The sequence below is a fragment of the Ceratotherium simum genome, chromosome 29, assembly GCF_057802395.1.
Source record: "Ceratotherium simum simum isolate JZ-2026a chromosome 29, ASM5780239v1, whole genome shotgun sequence".
Taxonomy (NCBI): domain Eukaryota; kingdom Metazoa; phylum Chordata; class Mammalia; order Perissodactyla; family Rhinocerotidae; genus Ceratotherium; species Ceratotherium simum.
This window is the reverse complement of record NC_141928.1, coordinates 8,461,124-8,477,906: the sequence shown is the minus strand read 5'-3', so window position 1 is coordinate 8,477,906 and position 16,783 is coordinate 8,461,124. Positions and strand designations below refer to the sequence as shown.

The window sequence follows — 16,783 nt, the reverse complement described above, 5'->3', positions numbered from 1 at the left end:
AAGGGTCTTTCCAAATGGGGAAATAGCAGAACTAAAGAGCCAACTCAGCCTGGGCCCCATTTACTGATGAGTCATCATAGGCTTGCCTGACGAGAAGGGCGGGGCCCCCACGGGTGAACCACAAACTCAGAACCAGTGGAGCAGCGAGGGCCCCGCCCCTGCACCTAAACTTCCACAGGTCCAGCTGGAGAGACAGGCCAGCACAGGGGTCCAGAGCTCAGGCTCAGGCTCAAATCCTGGCCACTCACCAGATGCATGACCTTCAGCAAGTCATTTGACCTTGCTAGGCCTCAGTTTCTTCATCTGTAACTTGGAGATAACAAGACCTACCTCCTGGGGTCATTGTGAAGATTAAATGAGATCTTACTTGAAGGTGCTTTCCTAGCCCTGACACATTATTAAGAGGGAAACTGAGGCTCAGAGAGGTGAAGTGCCTTGCGATCCCAGAGTCCCTGGTTAGGAAGCCTGTCTTTGGCCTTGTGGTTCTGCCACCACACTGTGCCTGGAGAGGCTGGGCACTGGCTGAGAGCTGGGTGGGGTGCCCCCCTTCCCCTGTACTCCCGGACAGAAGTGCTGTGGGAACTGTACAGCCAAACTACCTTGTTTTATTGGATTTTGAGTAAAAACACCAACCATGTCAAAGTTTCCACACAGACTCCTAAAAAGCTAAGCAGATCTGGAGCCGGACAGGGTGGGCTGGGGAGCTCCCGCTGTCAGGTTTTGAGGCGGGTCGAGCGCCGCGGTGGTGGGGGCTGAGGTAGAGGGGGTCGGGCCGTCACCTTGCTGGGGGTCTTGGCTGTGTCCTGGGCACTGGGCTGGATGGGTGGGCGGCCGCCAGAGGTGAACAGCGCAGTCAGGGCGTTCCGGGCGTTGATGGCACACCGGCGGCTCAGGGGCCTGGTGGTGGGGCTGGGGTTCTTGGCCTTCTTGTATTTCTGGACACAGAGGGTGCAGGTGAGGCAGGGCTTCCTCCCTAGGCTGTGGGGCCCTGTGTGATTCGCTCCACCTCCCTGGGCAGAGCTCCCAAGCTAACAGCCTGGCCGTCAGCACCCCCCAGAACACCAGCTTGACCCCTCCGCGGCTCTGATTCCCTTTGTGCCTGCCCGGGGGCTGAGGCCAAGCGCAGGAGGGAGGTGGCCACTGGCCATCCCCACTGGCTTGGACAGAGTCTGAGTCCCCAGGCAGGGTGGGGTGGGGCAGGAGGTCCAGCTCACCTGTAGGTTCTCGAAGTGGGCCAGGGTCTTGCAGTGGGAGAGCTGCGCCCCCGAGTTGCTGTGGTAGAACTTGTGGCAGATGCGACAGATGTAGCCCATCACAGGCACCAGGAAGTCCACCCCTGGGGGACAGCAGGGTCTGTGCACTCACATCCCCAACGCCTGCCAGGTGTTCCGCCCTCTCCAGGGGCCCATTTGCTCCCCTCCCCTCCAGCTGGGAGAAGAGAAGAGGACGAGGGGGGATAGGCTGCCAGGCCAGGATGCTGTGGCTGGGATCTGGGGGGTCGCTTGGGGGCTGGGCCCGGGGGCTGCAGCTCCTGTAGGTGGGGTCAGGCCTGCGGTCTTACCGTATGCGGTGTTGGGGCTGTAGGTCTCCGAGCCTTTCCACTCCTCTATGGATATATCTCTGGACCTCACCTGGAAACATGCAAGTGTTCTAAGCAGAGGGAACTAAGACTCAGAGACGCCAAGGGGCTTGCCCAGTGTCACGCCACTGCTGACTGCTGAGTGGCAAAGCCGGCCTCACCCCTAACCTGCAATCCGCCATCCACAGCCCCTCTGTGACCCCGCTTCGGCTGCCCCCTCACCACCCTGGACTGTCACGGGCAAGCTCTGTGAGGGCAGGGGCCAGGCCTTGGTCCCCACATATCCCTGGTGTCCAGCACCAGGGCCTGGCCCAGAACAGGCGCTCAAGAAACATTTGTTAAACTGAAAAGAATCCAAGCTCCTCCAGCTCCCCCAGCTCCTCGCACATGGGGGCGGCGGAGCTGGGGCGTTAGGAGGACGGACTCTTGAGTCTCACTGCCTGGCATCCAAGTTGGTGAGATTCTGCCGGGAAAAGGCTTGGTCCACGCCTGGCATATAGTGAGTGCTTAAAAATGCTGACTGCTGTCCCTACCATCATCATCATCTTACACAGACTTGTCCCGTATACACCGCATAGTCCCCTCTCTGTGCCTCTGTTGATGCTGTTCCCTCATGCCCTTTCCCTTCCTCAACACAGGTCAAAATTTCAGCCAGGCATTGAGGCCCCTGCATATTTCACTTGTCACCCTACAGTCATCATGATGTATACTTACGTACAGTCATATAGAATACGGTTCCTATTTACACTAAACTGTGGCATGCCTTAGTGCCTACAAATGCCACACAGTGCCTCCTGGCCCCTAGGAGGTGGGGTGAGGTCCCTCCCAGGCTGGGAGTCCAGCCTGCCTCCCACGCCCCCTCCCCCCCAGCACCTGCTTGCAGAATTCCTCCTCAACCTCGATTTCTTCTTCTTCATCATCATCGTCCTCCTCCTCTTCTTCATCACCCTCAAAGCAGCCCACAGCATCCACTGTGATGAAGTGGTCCTCATCTTGGCCGGCTATCTCCTTCTCAAGCATCTTCAGCTGCCCAGGGGAGTGGGCCAGGGCTCAGGTCAGCTCTGGGCAGCCAAGGTGCCACACCCGGTCCACCCTGCACCCCAGAGAGCTCCAATTCCTCTGGCCTACGAGTTCAGGCTGGGATAAACCTTAACTTGCTGTGTGGCCTGGGCCAAGGCTCTGTACCTCTCTGGGCCTGTGTCCTCCTCTGAGGGAGCTGGGGTTACCTCCTTAGCTTTATCCTTGTGCCCCTGGGACTTCACGTGCTCCACAAACTTGCGGGGGGTCTTGAAGTAGCGGTTGCAAACAGTGCAGAAAGGTCGCAGGGATTGTTTGGCGATCTGAGGAAAGGTGGGCAGACGAAGTGGGCAGCCGGCAGTGTCCCCAGGTGCAGCCAGGCAGTGCCCAGAGAGACCTCACCTCCCACCTGCAGGCTACCACATCTGTAATCAGCTGGCTGCGCTCTGCCCCTGGACCAGAACATGGGCAAACATACCCCTTCCCTGTGCCATGGCTATGAGATACGATGGCAGACGGCAACAGAGAGACAGGACAGAGAGAAGACAGGGAGAGAGGGTAGCTGCCAAGAGGACCCCCATGAACCCCATGGCTGAATGGGAGGGTGAGACTTGCCCACGCTGGACAGATGGGGAAACCAAAGCCCAAAGAAGAAACACGACTGAATCACTGAGAAGCCACACTTATGAATTATGGCCACGCAGAGACAAAGACTGACATTTACTTTCCACCCCCACCCTGGGCTCCCTCCTGCACAGCCCTCGGCTTGGCGCCAGCTCGTGTGGGTGCCTTCGCAGCACATGGCCCTCCTACCTTGTGGTCCTGTGTCCTGCGGTGCTGGATCAGGTCCCCCACGTAATAGACCTGGCAGGTGTTGCACCAGCGCCTCGGCGGAGGCTCTCTGAATGATGACAATCAAAACAAGCAGAGTGTGACACTATGTTCTCATTGGAGAGACAGCAGCTCTCCCAGATGCTCCATAATGTAACGCAATTCCAACAGGATCTTTTTTGGAAACTTAACAAAACAGTTCTGCGATTCATCTGGAGGAATACTTAAATAAGAATAACCGAGGAAACTTGGGGAGAAAATGAGATTTAGAAGCATTTGGGATGCCAGGAGGCCACCAGGACAGTGACACAACTGAGGATATCTGGCCTTGAAAATTCCTCTCCGTCCTTCAGTTTAAATGTCCCGCTGTTCCCAGAGCTGTTCTTGCCCCTCCCCCCATCCCCAGCAAGCCAGCACCCCCCCTCCCCGCCCCGCCCAAAGTGCCACCGCCACAGCATGTTCCATGATGGATTAGGAGGGCCTGATCCCTTCTCTGCCCCTAAGGGACTGTGGTGAGCTCCGGGAGGCCAGGACTCCATCCCAGGGTCCCCCACGCCTGAAGGAGATCAGCCCTGAGTTTTTGACTGTGTTGGATGAAGGAAGGAGAGGCAGCCTCTCTGAAGGACTGACCGCCACGTTCTGTGTGGCCTCAGGAGGGTCAGGTCGGAGACTCAAGGGGAGACCTCATCAGGAAACAGTTCAGTGAATCCCCTCCCCCTGGAGATTAACATCTTGAGCTCCTTCCTGGTTTCCGTGAGTCACAAAATGTATTTTTACATAATCAAGCTCATTCTGCAAATGCAATTTTCTATCTTGTTCTAGCCTGGCATTACATCATACATATGTTTCCACATGATCATAAATTCCCTGCCACTGTCCTACTTATCAGTTGTTCCACCAAATGGACAAGGCTTAACTGATCTAATCCCCTAGTTTTGGATATTTTAGATCATTTCCAATTAAATTTTTGCACCATTACATTTACTCTGCAAGGAACATCTTAGTTAGTCACCTTCCTCCTGTGTTTGTGATTATTTCACCTGAGTATCAATCCTAGGTCAGTGGGAGGAGGAGGCTTAAAGCTCGAGAATATACTAGAAAACCATGCAGGGAAGCTCTTCTCAAAGTGAGAACTGTTAACAGAGACAGAGCTAGCTGCCTTTGGAGCCAGGGCTCCCTGTCCCTCGGGGCATGCAAGCAGAGGCCACTCAAGAGCCCGTCCTGTCCCCTCACCCCACTTGGGGAGCTTCAAGCTGTGACCCTGTGTAAACGCTCATGGCAGAGTCCGTGACCACTGACTCAGCCTGTCCAGCTGTGAAAGGGTTTGATTTGGCCTCCACAGGGTTTGTTTTGTTTTAATTCTGAATTAGCTATTGACGTTATGAAATTGGGAGATTTCACATACAAATCTGGGTTTCTGGATTCTCCTGAAAAACTAGGAGATCTGGAGCTGAGGGGCAGCTGTCAAGCATGAATTCCTCACCAGGCCATTTTACAGATGAGGAAAACTGAGTCTCAAGGCCACAAGATAATGGTGTGAAGAGGGCTCTCCAAGAGAGCAATGCTTAACCCAAAGGCAGACCTTGCACATGGTAGATTCAGGGCCCCTCGCAGCCTTCCCTGGCCTGCAAGACAGCCCACCCCCAGTACGGAGTCCCCAAGATCCCCCACTCACTCGTCTTCCCTCTCTAGGACATCCCGGGGCACAGGCAGCAGGGACAGGAGGCAGGCCTGGCTCATGTGCTGGATCTCCCCGAGCCGCTGCTGATGCTGGGCCCCCGACATGTGGTCCTGGAACTCCTGCAGCGGGTGAGAGGGAGGGATGGGCATAGGAGTGAGCCCCGAAATAGCAGGCAAGGGTGGGGCCTAGGGAGGAGGCCTCCAACCTCAGCCTCATGGCCACCCCACCATGGCTATGAGGCCATTTCTCTTACAAGCCTGTGGGGGCCAGAGAAGGATGGTAAACTGAGGCACAGAGGGAGCACAGAGCAGCCAGAGCTTCTGCTCCTTGCAGAAACTGTGTGAGCACCTCAAAGATGAGGAGCAGTCTGATTAACATCCAGGTGCCCGTGGCTCTGCTCAGGTGAGCACAGAGTGACGGAGGCAATGATAGCAAGAGTAGCAGTAATACGAGTATATGCTGTTATTAACGCTGTGCTCACTCTGGGCTGGGCCTGGGGCTCATGACTTCAACGTCAAGTCGCTGAATCCTCAGAACCACCCAGTGAGGTGGGTTCTAAATGTCTCTTCATCTGACGCATTAGGAAACGGAGGCACAAAGGGTAGAATTCACCTTCCGAGGTCTACACCTCGGGGTCAGGTGAATTCCTGACTCGGCCCTGACCAACTGATTCCAATTCAGATGGTCAGGGCCGAGTCAAACCAGCTCTGCCTGACTCTAAATCCTGCCCTCCTGGCTGGTCAGGAAATGTTTTCTGAGCAAATGCCCCAAGTGCCCACTCAGGCAGCCGTCGAAAGGGCAGGCTGAGCATCCCCTACAGACCCCAAACCCTCTGCTCCGCCCACTCGACCTATCCACCCACCAGGCCCGGTGGCAGTACCTGCTGGCTGCTGCAGCTAGCCTTGCAGATGTAGCAGAAGAACTGGAGGGCCTGCTTAGAGGGCACGCTGCTGGTGGCAGGGGTGGCGGAGGTGGACTCGCCGGAACGGGGCCCGGGTGTGAGGGAGACAGTGCTGAAGGCCCGGCTGTCACTGCTCTGCAGGATGGTGACCTTCAGGGAGCCCCCGGCACCCCACATCTGCACCGGGAACAGGAGCAGAGCTACCATCAGCTGGGTGCTTATGGCGGGCCAGCCCCAGTGCTCAATATCCATGAGCATTGCCTCATCAGGGCCTTCTCACGGACCCACTTTACAGATGGGGAAACTGAGGCTCTGAGCTGTTAGGTGACTGCCCAAGCTCACACAGCCAGGAAGGACTACAGACAGGAGCCAGACCCAGGTATACCTAACTCTAAAGTCCACCCCACCCCACCCCCCACATGACAGATGGAGAAACTGAGATGCAAAGAAGAGAATGGGTTTGGCCACAATTACACTATGAGGCAGAGCTGGGACCCAAGCCCCAGGCACAAGCTCCTCTCCATTCTCTCTCCGCTAGAGCAATGGTACCCGTGGGAGGGGACTGGGGGCTCCATTTGGGGATGAGCCGGCTAGAAGAGACTCATCACCAAAAGTACTTCCGGGTCTTCAGAGCAAGGACATGTAAGGCAGCAAACAGCATGAGAGTTTGAGGAACCATCTGGTCTGCCCACGAGCCCTGGCAGGGGGCTACCGTCACATTTCACAGGTGGAGAAACATGCAGGGGCTGGACAGGGGCTGGGGCAGAAAGAGGCCATCCCATCGCTGGCCACTGTGGCCCTCATGCTGCCACATTAGCATCTCTACCCACCCCTAGCATCTCTCTTGCTCTTTTTTCACATTCTCCCACATCCAGGCCACTGGTCAAGTCCTCCTGGCTCTCCTCCATGCTGACCTGGGCACCCACGGGCTCTGGCGAGGCCTCCTCCAGGCCTGAAATGACAGATGTGCTCTGTTTCCCAGGGTCTGTCTCCCACCTGGGCCCAGAGGGACCCAGGCCTAAGAGCCACCTTCTCTGCCCACAGCCAGGACCCAAAGTCTCCAGGGTGGACGGCTCTGAACCCTGGTTCCAGGCCCAATCCTCAGGCCCAGGCAACACCCAGTCAGGGTTAGACAGTGCCAGGAGAGGAACGAAGGGTCCAGGCAGAGCTGTTCCATCACCAGGCAGCTGGGAGCCAGCACTCACTTACCTGCTCCAGCTTCTACTGTGTCAGGAGGCATCTCCAGCACTGTGGAATGAGCCGGTGCTTGCTCTAATGCTGGCACCAACACCTGTGACTGGGTCTGAGGCTGCCCCTGGGTCTGGTCCCGTGGCTGCACTGGCAACCGCACTGGAGGTTGCTCTGGTGGCTGCTCCAGTAGCTGGACCCTTGGCTGTGCTTCTGCCTGGGCCTGTGGATACGTCTGCGTCTGTGTCTGCTTCTGCAGCTGTGGCCGTGCCTGCCTTGGGGGCTGTGAATGTGCCTGTGGCTGCACCTGCTTCTGTGGCTCTGCCTCCTTCTGCAGCTGCAGCTGCACCTGCTGCAGCACTAAGTGCTCTGGAGAGGTCTGTGTCTGTGCCTGCTTCTGCAGCTTTGGCTGCACCTGGACATCCGTTGGTGGCGTGTGTAGCTGAGTCTGTGGCTGCACCTGGGCCTGGATCTGCAGAACCCGTGGCTGGAATCGTGGCAGCACTCGGGCTTCCAGTGGCTCAGGCAGCAGATCGGGTGTCTGTGTCTGCTTCGGTACTGTCATCCTGGCCCGTGGCTGGACCTTCGCCTGCAGCTGCCCTGGGGGCTCCTTCTCTGTGGGCCCCTCTGAGCTAGGAAGGATCAAAAGAAGATCAAATTCATGTCTTTATTTATTTTTTTTTTTTAAAGATTTTATTTATTTATTTTTCCCCCAACGCCCCAGTAGATAGTTGTCTGTCATAGCTGCACATCCTTCCAGTTGCTGTACGTGGGACGCGGCCTCAGCATGGCCGGAGAAGTGGTGCGTCGGTGTGATCCCGGGATCCGAACCCGGGCCGCCAGCAGCGGAGCGCACACACTTAACCGCCAAGCCACGGGGCCGGCCCACAAATTCATGTCTTTCAACTGGCCCCAGGGGCTCCCTAGACAAGCCAAGACCCAGGTTCCAATCCTAGCCCTACCACATACAAACTCGGCATTTGGGAAGCCCCTTCGGCTCTCTGGGCCCCAGATTCACCAAAATAAATTGAGAAGATCACTTGCTCCCACCTCCCACAACTTACTAATATGTATCCAAGGCCCTTAAAGTTGCCCACCCTGTGCCCACTCTGAGGTCCCAGATGCACATCTTCACCCCTCCAATCTGGCCACCTAGCCCGCCTCCAGGTGGCTCAGTCACAGTGAAGACAGCAGAGTCTGTCTGGCCTGGGGCCTTCCCAGGTAAGGTGCAGAATTAGGTTTGACCGTCCTCTAAGCCAGAGGCCAAGGTCTTTTCCTTGCTCCAGGTCCTCTGAAGGGTCCTGCCCCCAGCTACACCCCCTGCCTTTGCAGGAAGGAGAATACAAGGCACCTGAGCCCCGAGCAGCTTTTCAGCATCACTTACCCCTTTGACTTCTTGGCTGGTGGCTCAGACAACTCACAGGACTTGGGCTCAGGTGCTGGAGTGCATTTTTCCTTGGCGATGCCATCTGGGCTGGGAGAGGTATGTTGGTCTGGAATAGAGGGCAGATGAGTGACCGCTGATGCTGGATAGAGCACGAATGAGCTTCAGGAGATGGGGCCTGGGCTCACTGCCCACCAAGACCCCTGCCTCCCAGATCTGCCTCCATTACCAAATGTGTGTCCACATGCCCCAACCTGTATCCCCTCCGAAGGGCCAGCAGCCTCCCTCCTTTACCTTCTGGTGTGTCTGTTCGGGGCTCTGCGGCTTCCTCAGACCCCTCTGGGGGGTCTTCCTTGTCTTCCACAGGCATCGTCTGAGAATAAGAATCCTGCTTCCTTTCAGAAACCATTTTTGACATCTGCCACCCACCGTTCTAAATGCTCCCTTCCCCAAGAGCAGCTCCAATGGTCCCCCAGGGGATGCAGGGGCCTGGCCCCAGAGCTGCCAAGAGATGACCCTAAACACCCCAGGAACTGTGTCTAGGGGGTTCCATCTAGCCATCTGACTGTTAAGTAAACCCCGGTTTGGGGACACAAAGCCCTCCCCTGGCCCATGGTGCTGCCTCCTGACTTCCTCACCCCCTTCTCCACGAAGCAGCCAGAGGGGTGCCTCTAAAACACAAACCTGATGATGTCTTGTCTCTTTCAGGCTGAAACCCTCCTGTGTCTTTGGTAGCCCTGGAATGCTCCTTCCTTACCCCAAGCCTGAAACCACCTCCACCACCCCCTACACAATCTGACCTCTGGCCCCATCCCCACCCCTCCAGCCTCAGCTCTCCCCACTCTCCCCCTCGCCCTCGCTATGTCCACATTGGCCTTCTCTCTGGTTCCCCAAAGCCTCAGACCTCTTCCTGCCCCAGGCCTTCACCCAGAGCCTCAAAAGTGCTTCTTGCAGGAGCCCTCCTGACCCCAGAGTAGGTCCAGACCCAAAGGGCCCTGGGCTTCCTTTCTGTAGCATTGTCCACAGTCTTAATTAATTGGTGGGAGCATTATTTGCATTAGTGTCTCATCACCAGCACGCTCCGCCTCCCCAGCCCAAGATCTCCACCAGGGCCAGGCCAGATGCATCTGTGCCATTGAGTCCCCTGCTTACACTTACAGATGATTGCTAAATAAATGCACGGCTCCGGCTGGTTCCAGGGCACCCAGGAAGCCCCAGGAGGACGCCTGCAGCCTCCCTCCCTCCTACTAAGCCTGAGGAACCAGTGCTGAGTGGAAACATGCACCACGCCAAGACTCCATGCCCTTCAGAAACTGCCCAGCTCTCACCCTGCACCATGGGGCACTGGCCTATGAGTGCAGCCCAGGGCAACCCCACTCAGCCTCAGTTTTCCCATATGGAAAATGGGGGGCAGGGGAATGGACCCTAGACAAGACCATGTTAGGACAGTCTCAACTGGAAGGTTGGAGGCCGGGACCCCCCTCTGGAGGGAAATGCCTCATCTCCGGATGTGGGTTAGCCCCAGAGCAGCCAGAAAAGGGGGGGTGCTGCTCCTGCCCCGGAATGTTCTCAGGAGCGTGGTATGTGTGAGCAGCTGCCGGGACATTCAGGGACAGGACAGTTATTTCCCCTGCAAGCTCTTCGAGTCTTTCTGCTTATCTCAGGGAGGCCTCCTTGACGCCTTGAACACCTCTCAAACACACCGGAGCCAGCGGAGCCGGCGGTGCAGGCTCAGGATGCTCGGATGGCAACAGCGTAGCGTTCAGGATTTTATAACACTGTTTTACTCCCACTTTCTTTCTTTTACTTCTATGTATGGCAATTAATTTAGACTGTTTTTAACATTTCAAGTAGTGATATAATGTTTCCTTTTTAAATAAATGTAACTGAGAAGAAGCCAGTTCATTTAAAGCTGTGCTGCCCCAGATAGTAGCCACTAGCCACACATGCGTGGCTTTTGAGCACTTGAAATGCAGCAAGCCGAACTGAGATGTAAGTATAAAATACATGCCAGATTTTAAAGACTTAATATAAAAAACAAAAGGAATGCAAACTGCCGCGTTCATTTTTTTATATTGATTACATGTTGCAATAATATATATATATTTTTTGAGGAAGGTTGGCCCTGCACTAACGTCTGTTGCCCATCTTGCTCTTTTTTTCCTTTTTCTCCTCAAAGCCCCAGTACATAGTTGTGTAGCATAGTTGTAGAATTGTAGCTCTTCTACGTGGGACGCTGCCTCAGCATGGCCTGATGAGTGGTGAGTAGGTCCACGCCCAGGATCCGAACAGGCGAACCCCAGGCCGCCGAAGCAGAATGCACAAACTTAACCACTGCACCACTGGGCCGGCCCCAAAATAATATTTTTTATATATTGGGTTAAATAAAATATATGAGTAAGATTAATTTCACCTGTTTCTTTTTACTTTGTTAATGTGATTACTAGAAAAATTTAAATGACATATATGGCTCGCATTGTATTTCCACCAGGCAGCGCTGATTCAAAGAGAAATATTAGGGTATAACTAAAACTAATACAATGTGATATGTCAATTATATCTCAATTTTTTTTAAAAAAAGGGAAATATTAGGTAAATCATAGTACTGGCGGTATTTGGGCATGGGAAAAATCACATCAGGGGTTCAGGAATATCTGAAGTTTGAGAAACAGACAGGTCCAACTTATCCCCGCCCCCACCCCCAGCTCATTTTACAGATGAGGAAACTGAGGCACAAAGAGGGGTGTGACCTGCCCAAAGGCCCAGTGTGAGCCAGAGTGGGTGGAGCTGGGCTATACCCAGGTATGCCCTCTCCCACTCCTACCCCCACCTGCTCCAACCCAGCCACCACTCACCTTGCGATTAGGGGTAGTAGAGGAGGGGGTCCGGGCCTGTTTCTGGGGGGTCCGCCCTGAAAGGTTGAGCTGGGAGGGGTTTATGGGGACCCCGACAGGAGGGGGGCCCAGCAGGGACTGCCGAGTGGCCTGGGGAAAGAACTGCTGTAGATTTGGGGTGGCCAGCGGAGGGGGTGGGAGGCTGGGGGCTGTCAGGTTTGGAGTCGCCAGGCTGTAGCCGCGGAGGTTACCTGTGGGCGAGAAGAGGAGAGAAGAGGGATCACAACCGTGGTTGGGTGGTAGAGGCTAGGGTCAGGGATCAGTCCCCCAAAACATCATGGGAACATCATGGATAACTTCAAAGGGGCCCCTTTCCACCCAACGGCAGCCAGAGGGGAGAAATGAGAGCCCAAGCCCAGGCCCACCTTGGACACTGGTGGGGAGGGGGCTCTAGGGCTGGTTTTCTGCGCCAGCTGGGGAGGGGAGGGGCTCCGCCTTTTCTGGTCAGTGGCTTCAGCACCCCCAGCAACCCCACTCACCCTCAGGCATGCTTTAGGGTACGCCTTAAGGTATGTGAAAGATCTAGCACAGGACCCACAGGGAGAACAGCAAGAGGACTGGGCCCTGGAATAACAAGACACTCCCTCCCCCCACCAGCTATCCTCCATCAGAAGTCTACTGGGATCCAGGCCCTTGCTAAGCACTTCTCATGCATGGCCGCAGTCACTGGTCCCAGCCATCATCAGGAGGTATTATCGTCTCTACTGATGACAAAATAGAGACACAAAATAGAGGAGCAGCTTGTCCAGGGTCTCTGGGACCCACTGTGCACCCACTGGCCCCAGGCAGGATTCTCCTGACTCTCCCTCTCTTTACCCCCTCATCCAAGCCATCACCAACTCCTATCAACCCCGTATCCCACCCCTCTTCCTGGTCCAGCCTGACTTGCCTTTCCATCTCCACTTCCCCACTCCTTCCAAAGCCACTTCATCCCCTGCCGGAATTTCAGCCACAGCTTTTGCACCAGATAGCAGCAAACAGTGATCCTTCTAAAACCACATTCTGACTTCCCCCTTCCCCTGACCTAAACCCTTCCACAGCTTCCTGCTGCTCAGGAACAGAGCCCATTCCTCACCGAGCAAGGTCTGGCATTGCCCACCTCCTCGACTTCCTTTCTTGCCATTCTCCCCACAGATGCCCCCACTATACTCCAGCCACATGCTCCCATGCATCCCTCAAACAAGCCTCCTGTGCATCTTCCTGCCTCAGGGCCTTTGCACATGCTGTCCTTCTGCCTAGGCCATTCTGCCTCCACTACCTCCCAGTCATCCCTCATTCCTCTCTTTAGATGTTTCTCCTCTGGGAGGCTTTCCCAGACCCCCTCTGTGTCCCCAAAGGTCTTGGCTTCCCTGTTCTATGAGCAGCTGCTTTCCAACCACACTGGGAACTTCTTAAGGGCAGATACCATCTGATTCAGAGGCCCAGTGCTTGGGAAATGTTTGAGTCATAAAAGACAGTCCAAATCCTTGCCCTGATGCTGGGACAGGAAGCACAGGGGTTAAGGGCATGGATCAGATGTGCTGTGAGAGCCTGTTCAAATACAGACTCTATAGGACAAGCTCTGTGACCTTGAGCAAGTCAGTTCCCCCTTCTTAGCCTCAGTTCCCTCATCTGTAAAATGGGGCTAATAACAGTGCCTGACTCCCAATGTTTTATGAGGATTGATGAGATATACAAGTGTGCCTGGTATACAGCACGTGCTCAATTAACTTTTTTTTTTTTTTTTTTTTTAAAGATTTTATTTATTCAGTTTTTTCCCCCCAAAGCCCCAGTAGATAGTTGTATGTCATAGGTTCGCATCCTTCTAGTTGCTGTACGTGGGACTCGGCCTCGGGTTGGACGGAGAAGTGGTGCCTTGGGGCGCGCCCGGGATCTGAACCCGGGCCGCCAGCATCAGAGCGCGCGCACTTAACCGCTAAGCCACGGAGCCGGCCCTTAATTAACTTTAACTTAACCACATACACACATATGTGCAGAGACAGAATGCCAACCAGCTCTTAGAAACAGGAAGATAAAAGACGGCAGACTCAAAAGAAGAATGGACAAAGGACACGGACAAGTCACAAAAAGAAATACGAACGTTTAACAGACAAACGTGAAATGTACAACTGCACTAGCACGCTAAGAAACACAAATGAAAACATTAATGATAGAGCTTTAGTGCCAACCAAATCAAAAATTTATACATATGTATATAAAAAAGCACATAATACCCAATGTTGCCGTGGGCATGGTGAGACCGGCACTGTCATACGTGGCTGGCGGCATTGCAAACTGGTCCAATCCTTTGGGAAAGCAATTTGGCAATACTTATCAACAGCCATAAAACACACATCCCCCCTCACCCAGTTATCCTACTTTTGGGAATCCATTCTAAGAAAACAGTCTCAAGCATGATATTCATCCCAGTGTTACTTAAAACAGCAAAAAGAAAAAGAAAAAAAACAAAACAGCTGAGAAAGTTTATGTAAGCAAGAGTATGTCCCTCCAGTGGAATATTAAACAGCTGTTAGAAAATAATCTTTACGGAGATTGTCAAATTATATGGTAAATGATCATGCCATTCTATTCAGTGAAAAAGAAACATGACACAGCCTTTCACATATATCAATAACCACAATCATAAACAAATCCCCAAGTTTGTGCCTTGAAAAAAATGGGAGGAAATACACCAAAACCTTGACATGTGGTTTTTGTCGTCAGGAGATGAGTAAGTCTACATATGACCATTTGGGTTTTCTTATCCTCTTTTTAAAATATTTTTTTCACATTTCTTTGAAGAGTGTGGCCTTTAAAATGGGAAAGAAAAAGGCGGAAACATATACGTATTCATTGTGGGTCCCTGTGTGTGGTTTTATCTCTGCACCATCCATCTACCATTTGTAAATCAGCTCCCAGGACCATCCACACCCGTGTGGCCCTGGCGGAGATGGAGAGTGATGACCATCACATCTTGTGACCTGGCTGCACATGCTGCTGGGACGCAGGATAGCCTGGTGTCTAAGAACACAGCTCTGTCGTAAGACCTGGGCTCTAATTCTCCCTCTAATCAATATCTACCTGCTGTGTGACCTTGGGCACATGACCCCTCTCTGGGCTTCAGTTTCTTCATCTGTAAAATGCGATCACGAGTGTATCTCCCCTTAGGGGTGTCAGCAGAGTCAAGGAACTGGGTGTGTAAAGGCCTCAGCACAGTGCCCAGCCAGGAAGGACCACCCAGCAAGCCATGCCCACCCTGTGGGAGGGGCTGGGTCTGAACATGAGCTTGCCCCAGGTCACTGGACCCCTGGATCACTCCCACAGTGGCTGAGATATCAGGAGCAGCATCTTGGAAGGAAGAACTGAGACTGCTCTCCACATGGGGAAACTGAGGCAAGGGCACAGGCTTAATGCACAGGGCTAGAGACACCCACCCAGAATCCAGGGGGTCAGGAGGCCCAGGCCCTGGTCCAGGTCAGCCACTGCTGGTGCTGTGTGACCTAGGGACTTCCCTTCTCTGGACCTTAGCTTCCTCATCTGTCAAACAGGATGCAGAGAAGAGCTGTCAAAATAGATCTTTCCATCCATCATCTCATCTAATCTGAATGTCAGTGAAGTGTGCTGAGTACTGCCCACTAAGCCAGCACCACGGCCAAGGGCACACCTCCATGATCAGAGACCTGCATCCAGCTGAGCAACTTAGGGACTTCCACCTCCTGGAGCCTCAGTGTCCTCATCTGTAAGCTAGGACACTGCCAGTAGCTCCCTCTCAGGGTTACTGTGTGGATTTGATGAGACTTCCTGCAGTGGGGCTGCTGGGGAGCTACCATTAAGATGGAGTGAGAAAGGGCCGGTAGCCATACCTTGCAACTGCTGCAGAAGCAAAGCTCTCTGGAGCACAGAGCCGTTCAAGAGGGAGGCCGAGTTGGCGCCCTGGAGATTCAGAAGCTGCTGCTGTGGCTGCTGCTGGGGGAGCCCCCTGTGTGTTGAGACGAAGCGTCAGGGGGTGAGTGGGAGAGTCAGACCCTCTCTCTCTCCTGAGACCCCTCATCTACATTCTTTGCCCCCTCTACAGCAGAGAGAGGATCCCCTTGGGGTGGGAATGGCTGACCTCCAGGATTCAAACCGGGATGCCCCTGGGAGAAAGGGCTGGGGTGGGGGGTCTTCAAGGAGGGTCTGAGGGGCAGGCCTAGAGCCGCCCACCCCTCCAGGGGGGAACTCACCGGCTGACCGCCATGGGCAGCGGGGCCTGTGGCGGGGACTGCTGGAGCAGCTGCTGGAGCTGCAGCAACTGCTGCTGTTGCATCTGCTGCTGCTGCAGTTGTTGGAGCTGCTGCTGCTGGTTGAACATGGCGGCTGGGGGAGGGAGGGGAGGAAGGCCGGGACCCCCATCACAGTCAGTCCAGCTCCCCTCCCACCCACGGCCGCCCACCCCAGCCCACGGCCCTCAAACACTGCCTGCTGAGCTTCACGGCTACACTCCCAGTCCAGCCAAGAGCATGCCACATGTGCCCCCATCCTTTCAACATACCCCCAATTCCGCCAGCAGCAGCGGCATTCGGCCAGCCTCCCTCCAATTTCCCCCAAATCCTGCCAACAGTCCCTCCTGCAAATGCCCAACCCCGCCCTCTATCTCTCCAATTCCCACGGCTCCATCCTTGCAGGAGGAGCGTCCGACCCAATACACCTCCCCACCCCAGCCCCCAGCCTTTCCGCGCGCCAATCACGTCCGGATGCCAGCCCCTTCCCACTCACACCCCCTCGATACGTACTCCCACCCTCTCCTTCCTTCCTGCCTATTTTGTGTCGATAACAACGGCACCCCCAACGACCAAGTAGAAGGAAGGCTTCCCTCTGCCCGAATCCCCGCCCCCATCCCGCTCCCCGCTTCCACTGCAGGTACCGCCAGCGTTACACATCAGATCCGGAACCCCACCTGCCCGCGGAGCCCGCAGCCTCCATTCAAGCGGCCCCCAAGCCTTCCGTCCGGCCCCGCGTCCCCGGCGCGCGCACCTCGCCTCCCCGCGCGGCTCGGCCGCGGGAGCCGCACAGCCTCCGCCCCGCGCCCCCTCCGCGTCGCGCCGCCCCCACGCACGGGCCGGGCGGCTGCGGCTCGCGGGCTCCGGGCTCCCCGCGCCTCCGCCGGGGCCTGTCCGCTCCGAGGGCCAGTCCGCGGGCCAGGCCGGGCAGCGCCCCCTGGCGGCCCGGAGGTCCCGCTGCTGCCGGCCGCGCCGTGAGCGCCTGCCCCACGCACCGTCCACGCTGCCGGGCGGCGCCCGCTCACCCGGCGCCCGCGCCGCCGGCTCGGCTGCGGGCTGCGAGGGGGCCC

At 55.4% G+C, this 16,783-nt stretch overlaps 1 protein-coding gene across 3 annotated transcripts; it reads right to left on the bottom strand.

Annotated features, from left to right (window-relative positions):
* Window positions 1–585: 585 nt before the first annotated feature.
* CIZ1 (CDKN1A interacting zinc finger protein 1) lies at window positions 586–16,554 on the bottom strand. 3 transcript variants are annotated; one of them, XM_087419012.1, is made up of 17 exons: window positions 16,391–16,554; window positions 15,678–15,810; window positions 15,318–15,433; window positions 13,689–13,760; window positions 11,437–11,666; window positions 8,876–8,969; window positions 8,582–8,690; window positions 7,219–7,829; window positions 6,840–6,961; window positions 5,989–6,186; window positions 5,103–5,227; window positions 3,410–3,497; window positions 2,806–2,919; window positions 2,453–2,605; window positions 1,562–1,631; window positions 1,215–1,336; window positions 586–935 (listed from the first exon to the last, which is right to left on the bottom strand). In XM_087419012.1, the coding sequence occupies exons 2-17, from the start codon at window positions 15,803–15,805 to the stop codon at window positions 714–716; spliced, it is 2,574 nt and encodes an 857-aa protein (XP_087275138.1). In that variant the 5' UTR covers window positions 15,806–15,810; window positions 16,391–16,554; the 3' UTR covers window positions 586–713. The 3 variants fall into 3 exon arrangements, with proteins under 3 accessions (XP_087275138.1, XP_087275139.1, XP_087275137.1); XM_087419013.1 differs by having other exon boundaries at window positions 16,468–16,547; XM_087419011.1 differs by having other exon boundaries at window positions 8,876–8,954; window positions 16,391–16,530.
* Between the last annotated feature and the right edge of the window lie 229 nt (window positions 16,555–16,783).

Bases quoted from the DNA above. Each gene is read 5' to 3' on its own strand.
- CIZ1 (XM_087419012.1), bottom strand. From the start codon at position 15,805: ATGTTCAACCAGCAGCAGCAGCTCCAACAACTGCAGCAGCAGCAGATG. The intron at 8,970-11,436 runs GTGAGTGGTGGC...GAAAGGAAGCAG, and splicing joins CTACTACCCCTAATCGCAAG to GATTCTTATTCTCAGACGAT. The intron at 1,632-2,452 runs GTGCTGGGGGGG...GCATGTTTCCAG, and splicing joins AGGAGGAATTCTGCAAGCAG to GTGAGGTCCAGAGATATATC.